The sequence below is a fragment of the Priapulus caudatus genome, unplaced genomic scaffold, assembly GCF_000485595.1.
Source record: "Priapulus caudatus unplaced genomic scaffold, Priapulus_caudatus-5.0.1 Scaffold1458, whole genome shotgun sequence".
NCBI classification, from domain to species: domain Eukaryota; kingdom Metazoa; phylum Priapulida; class Priapulimorpha; order Priapulimorphida; family Priapulidae; genus Priapulus; species Priapulus caudatus.
In genome coordinates this window covers 63,919-70,718 of record NW_014578519.1, presented here as the reverse complement: position 1 = coordinate 70,718, position 6,800 = coordinate 63,919, and the positions used below count along the sequence as shown (strand labels likewise).

The 6,800-nt window shown below is 40.8% G+C and overlaps 1 protein-coding gene across 1 annotated transcript; it reads left to right on the top strand.

Moving 5' to 3' along the window:
• Nucleotides 1–275: 275 nt before the first annotated feature.
• LOC106816701 lies at nt 276–6,481 on the top strand. The gene is made up of 6 exons (XM_014821321.1): nt 276–307; nt 2,872–3,104; nt 4,486–4,591; nt 5,016–5,233; nt 6,020–6,255; nt 6,452–6,481. The coding sequence occupies exons 1-6, from the start codon at nt 276–278 to the stop codon at nt 6,479–6,481; spliced, it is 855 nt and encodes a 284-aa protein (XP_014676807.1).
• The last annotated feature ends 319 nt before the right edge of the window (nt 6,482–6,800 follow it).

Here is a 6,800-nt window from a genome sequence, read left to right as displayed (position 1 = left end):
TTCCAGGTCTTCATTACTTATGATGGCGGAGGACTGCAGCTATTGGAGTATGAGGTAACATCAGCTTTATACGTATGACTTGAAAGTACAGTGTAACATGTCAAGGTGGACTAAAAGGCGTAGAATTGTTTCGCAGGTGCAGGCCCATTTAGAGGACATCAATGACTTAAATGAAGGTGATCGTCTAGTTGTACGCACACCTGGTAGGCTAGGACATTCGAGTCTAGAAGACCATNGTACTTTTATGATTATTTTCCAGGTCTTCATTAATTATGATGGCGGAGGACTGCAGCTATTGGAGTATGAGGTAACATCAGCTTTATACGTATGACTTGAAAGTACAGTGTAACATGTCAAGGTGGACTAAAAGGCGTAGAATTGTTTCGCAGGTGCAGGCCCATTTAGAGGACATCAATGACTTAAATGAAGGTGATCGTCTAGTTGTACGCACACCTGGTAGGCTAGGACATTCGAGTCTAGAAGACCATGGGGATGAGTCTGTTGGTGGAAATGGGGAAGGTGACAGTGGACCAGAAGCAAATGCATCCACTTCAGAATCTGAATTTTCCGAAGTAGATGTACCAGTACCAACAGCAGGCCTGGATGCTATTTCGGATGCAGATAGTTCGGAGCCTGCATGGTCCAGTGTCACTGCCTGTGATAGTGAAGATGAGACCCCACAACTGGCTGATGGATTAGCTCACTGGGCTGTAAAACACAGGATAACTCATTCAGCTCTTAGAGATTTACTGGAGGTACTCGAAGTTGAACATCCTAACCTCCCAAAGGATCCACGGACTTTACTCAAGACTGTATCTGAGGTTGTGGTTACTGACCAAGCCGGTGGCTCTTACTATCATTTTGGACTTGTAAGTGGTCTGAAAGAGTCCTTGCAGAAATACAAACTGCAGACAGATGTTAGAACTTTAAGAGTGCAGATAAATGTAGATGGCTTGCCTTTGTTCAAGAGTTCAAATCTTCAATTTTGGCCTATTTTGGGACTTCTTGAGGGTTTGGAACTGAAGAAGCCATTTATCATTGGATTATTCGTTGGCAAGTCGAAACCAAACTCTGTGACTGAATATTTCAGGAGAGACAGAAGTGACTTTGCTGCAGAAGGAAGGTCAATGATCTGCACTACAGCTTTGAGATATCAGCATTTGTGTGTGATACCCCAGCACGTGCATTTGTGAAGAATGTTAAAGGTCACAATGGGTATGCGGGATGTGACAATTGTACTCAGCGTGGGTTATATATTGAGAGGAGAATGACATTCCCCGAACTTAATGCTTCAAAACGTACAGATGCATCTTTCACTGCTATGGAAGACGAGGAACATCACAACGGGCCATCACCACTAGCTACCCTTGGAATTGGAATGGTCACAAAGTTCCCATTAGATTACATGCATTTGGTGTGTCTTGGGGTCATGAAGAAACTGCTCACAATGTGGCTGAAAGGTCCCTTGGAAACGAAGCTTGGTAAACAGAGCATCAATGAGATTTCCAAAAGTCTGCTTTCCTTGAAAAATCCATTGCCAGGAGAATTTGCTAGGAAGCCAAGGTCTGGATGAGTTTGATCAATGAAAGGCAACTGAATTGAGGCAGTTCCTTATCTATACTGGCCCTGTTGTTTTAAAGGAGATACTGCCCAATGCCATGTATCAGAACTTCCTTCTTCTGTCTATTGGAGTCGGTATTCTTTTAAATCCATCATTGTGCTCAGAGTATGTGGATTATTCTAAAGATTTACTCCGATTGTTCATTCCCCATTTTGGCGAGTTGTATGGAGAACACTGCATTTCCTATAATGTGCATGGCTTGATGCATTTAGCAGATGTTGTGCGACGGTATGGTCCACTAGAATGTCCAGATCATGTGTCGGCTTTTGTATTTGAAAGTTTTCTGGGAAAGCTGAAACGAATTGTACGGGCATCTCGGCAGCCACTTCAGCAAGTCGTGAAGAGATTGTTGGAGCGAAATTCCCAGTACATTGTGCAGCCTCTCTTTGTTGTCAGTGGGCATGATTGCCTTGCAAAAGCAGCGTGTCAGTGGACCCTTGCCCAATAATGTTCACCTTACCATGCAGTTCCAGGAGTACCATGTTCCAGGGCATGACTATGTTCTTTAAACAAAGGCTGGTGACAATTGTATTATGGTAAAAGACTGTCTTGGTCTGGCAAGAAACTTTTTTCGAGGAAAAGGAGGAGATTGTATAGTTTACAAGAAATTTCGTTCTGTGGAACCTTTCTATATGTATCCACTAGATTCCACTCTCGTTGGTGTTTACAAAGTTTCAAGGTTTAACAAGGGATATTCTGTGGCGCAGGTGTCTGAAATCACCAAGAAGTATGTTCTGCTGTGCATAGACGATACAGGTGATGACACCAAATTGCAAGTTGCTGCTCTATTATTACACTAACCCATGATTGCCAGGACATGTGAAGTGTTACCAGAGATAATCACCGGTAAATGATTTTAATGCCTTCATTATTTGTTTTTAAAAAAAATTGTAAATTTTTCAACAATTTTTTGCCTCCTGACCTCAGATTTTTTCTAGAAGTATAGCCGTAATCTATAAAATAAAGTGTGGCTTTTATGGTTTATTGGCATTTCAACCCTTTACTGCGACTGACACTACCTTGACATTTTGTATTGATTTAGTTGACACTGCACTTTACCATAAAAATATCATGCCAAATACCAATGGCAAGCCAGTGTGTAATTAATCGGTAAACCTAGGTTTTTGCTCAGAAACCCAGGCTTTTTGCTGCAGAAACCTAGGTTTACACACATGGCTTGCAATAAATGTCAAATCATGGTTGAGTAAATTACTGATGATCTCTCACAAATAACATTGCTCAATTTGCAGACCAACAAACACTACAAGAAAAGACAAGAAATATTATGTGGTGGAATTTGACGATGGTGTCGCCGTGGTTTCCTACAGCTGGTTGCGTTCACCCAATCAGAAAAACCAAGGGTTTACTTGCTACTGGCCAGATGGTCGAACTTCTAGCCGCATAAGGAGAATGGCCAAGGAACATGCCCCAGTTGACCAGAAGGAGTGGACAATACATGATGTGAGGCTTCTTGCTTCCTCTGGTGAGTCATTGTCAACTTTTATATTTTTTCATGCACGGTTGTGTCACGAAATGTAAAAGAATGTGTCCAAAAAAGTATACTATAATTAATAGAATTTAATAATCTAGAAGAAAGATTTTCCAGCACTTTTATTCATGCTTGCAGCAGTTAAAGTGGAGTCTTGCAGACCATTTTAGCTTTCGCATGCAAATTTAGGACTTGCAGTATGTGGTAAACTAACTTTACGCATCGGTGGGAAAAAGACATGCATACATTAAAAAAAACATGTTACAACTTGTGCTACAGCTACCATTACTTACACCTCCCCCTTACAATTACAAAAGTCTGACTGCAGACAATTTGGCTTGGACTACTTGTAGTTTTTTGTCCCTGCCGATGAATTCGGAAAGGGGACTATTAAATGCCGGCTCTATGTATGTATGGTTGTATGTATGTGTTTCTGTCATAAAAATGTTAACCAAAGTGTTCACCTTGTTTAAGTCCGTCTCCCTCTTGAAAGCAGTCACCAATCAACTTAGTGGGAGCTTGGTAAATGATACACCATGGTCAGGTCTGTCTGGGGTCACTGCATATTAATGAGGTGTGTAACGCTTATACCAACAGCTAGCAGTCTTTAACACCAATTCATCCGTTCATCATTTATTCTATCATCGACAAACTTCGACGATGATCATAGACAAAAGATTGACTATAATACAAAAGAAAATAAACAAAATAAACTCCTGTGGCTAATTCCCTCTTAAACATCATGTCTGTTGATACTTGTTCGCGGTACAATACATTTACTTTTTCTATTACGTGAGTCATTAGTGATCCCATATGTATATACATTATATTACATTACTGCATCGTACAATACATAGCGTAACTAGACTAAATATACAGTGAGGTGAATCTAATCGCGAGCGCATATATTTGTGCGCTGCATGACGTATAAAAGTTAGACCTTGTATTAGTAATTACCGTATCGTTGACTCTGGTATTCTTCCGTTACACACTAAACGGTATACACACCACTCGACCGTCGTAACTCACAAAGCCTACTGCCTGCGTTCACTGCTTTGCACTCGAACCCACCCCAAAACCAAAACCAAAACCAAAACCTCCGGACTATCATACGCGAGCCATACGCTAAAAGACGTCATTTGGGAAGTAATTGTTGGTTGGCCGCTACAAGGTGATTTGCATAACTTTTAAAGGCAGGAACTACAGTAGCCTCTGGGCCTGTACTTTGTAGAGCGATGACCCATGCTCCCTAGATGTGCATTTTTGTAGTCTCGACCCCACAGGTCAACACCCCTGACTCAACATTTGTAGATTGCGAAATTCGGCGAGAACATCAATTATGCACCGCGTAATTTACTAATCTACTTGTTTTCAGATGATTGGAATAGAGTACTAGAGAAGGAGATCAAGTCCCAGGAAACTTCCTGCATCGACACGGAAGAAGAGGACAGAAGTCCGAGGATGGCAAAACGGCAATCTCGGTAAGTTTGATAATAATTAAACCTGTCTAACTCGGACATCGCTGAAGCTGGATACTCGACCATATTGGTGGATAGAGTGCCAAGGTCTCATTATTTAAGTAAAACTATAGGGCATCCCATAAGTTGGATACTATCCCGAGTTGTACATAGATCTGATAATATTCTACTAGCATACCAGTCGGATGTTGTGTAACTTAGATGAAAGTTGCTGGACCAATTAAGTCCAAGTTCTGTGTGAAGTAAAACCTAAAAATGTTTGATTTCATGTGAATAAAAATACAATGGAAACATTCTACGGAATAAGTCTACAACAGTAAAAGAGTGCACAAATCCTTGGTCCTGTGCATTTTCTTTGAGGCACAACATACTAATGATGGTGGTGCAGGCATGTTATTAATGTGCTAAAATATTTTTTTTTCTTTAGTCCTCCATCTCGTTTTGATGAAGAAGATAGCATGTCCATGGACGAGGAGAACCAAATGCCCGCCACTCATGTACGTTGCTCGACTGGTGAAGGTTCATTGACTACCATGACTACTTCGACTACCTCTAGTGCCAGGAGATGTTCAACTCCAAATTTGAGCCTAGTTGAAAGAAGTCCATCTGTAGAACATCTTGTCTCACCTCGAGGTAGCAATACAGGTACGGCTTCATGACATGTGATTCGATTATTCTTTAACCCTTGATCTCCTAGACCAAGAAACGGTTCTGCAGAGTAATTCTGTTGTACTTTCAACCACACTTGGAACAGTTTGTTCAATTTCATGTTTTCCTAGTCATACGACATTTGAGCGTAAGTGTGTGGCAGACTGTTCCAGTTTTGGTTAAAAACTATAGAATTACAAAAAAATTACTGGGCAGAACCCTGAAGTAGTTTTAGGTTGTCTGGGAGATAAATGGCTAAACAGCTTCATTGCAACTCACCTAACCAGCACTGTGGTCAGTCAATACTCGCACAACAAAAACAATTGGTTACCGGACCTGTTACAGTGTAATGTAGTTTAGATCATTACTTGGTTTGTCCAACAGTGCCCAAATTTATAATGTATGTACACATCAAGAAATTTATGAAGGGCAGTTGGACACAACGGACGACGGTGTAATAAATGCAGGTCCCAGTGTGAAGATTGCAGACTTTACTATAACAATTGTTACCAACACCTAAGGCACCCGGGGGTGTGGCTTGGGTTTGAATTCAGCAATGACGTGTGACTCTGGGAAGGTCTCTTTGCCTCACTTTGCTCATGCAGAAGGCGGAGTCATCTGGCCAATAAACCCAACTGGCACATACATGTAACTGAAGTGGCACGCATATTCGCTCTAAGAGCTTACACTGAAGAAGTTACCAGCACCAGACATGGATAAATCATGGGACCTATAGATCTGACTTCATATACATGTAATATGAAAACATCTTTCTTTTACTAGGTTTTGAAAAAACAGTTTTGAAATTGCTGACAGAGTTGTCACTGGAGGGAAAAGAACTGAGGAAACAAGTTGACTACAACTCGTCACTTTTGATGGAGTTGTCTGTTGCAGGGCAGAACAAGGACACCCCATTAGATGTAGATATTGATCTGCCAGTAGCATTGCCCTTGTTGACACTTGAAGATGTTCAAACATTGGAGACATCCCTGAAAGACCAAGTTTTGACAAAGAAATTGGTACGTAATGTGGAAAATACCATGGAAATAAGATGGATGATTTAATAGTAAAGCAGAGATTGCACTTGACACTGGACTTCACTGGATACTGGTCAGTATTGGGCATGCTAAAACCAATATGTTGAGTCAGAAAGTCAAAGTACAGTGCCATAAACGTGTCCTAGGTAGCATGCTGAAATTTGCTGTTCTGCTTTAGATGGAACCCTACACACCCAAAGATCAATGACATTTTAACAAACTTCTCAATTGAAATCAAACACTGTTGTTGAATAACAATACATATAGTTCACCTGAGACACTCTAAGTTAAGCTATTTCTGATGCATGTCTCTGTACTGTGGAATGAATGGCCAACTTGATGTGGATTCATTAGGTAGCCACTATTTCATCGCTTTAAAAAAGCGTACATACAATATATTTATGATCCCCGACTACCAGTAACTGTATACTTGCAAAGTGGTCTGCAAGTGGAAGTACCTCGACATCCCCTTGCTTTGAACTCAATCCAGTACAATTAAAAGCTTATTTTATTTTATATTTAGGTGC

Coding starts and splice junctions, on each gene's coding strand:
- LOC106816701 (XM_014821321.1), top strand. CDS start 276: ATGGCGGAGGACTGCAGCTATTGGAGTATGAG. Junction 308..2,871: donor TGCAGCTATTGGAGTATGAG/GTAACATCAGCT, acceptor CTCAATTTGCAG/ACCAACAAACACTACAAGAA. Junction 6,256..6,451: donor AAGTTTTGACAAAGAAATTG/GTACGTAATGTG, acceptor GTTCTGCTTTAG/ATGGAACCCTACACACCCAA.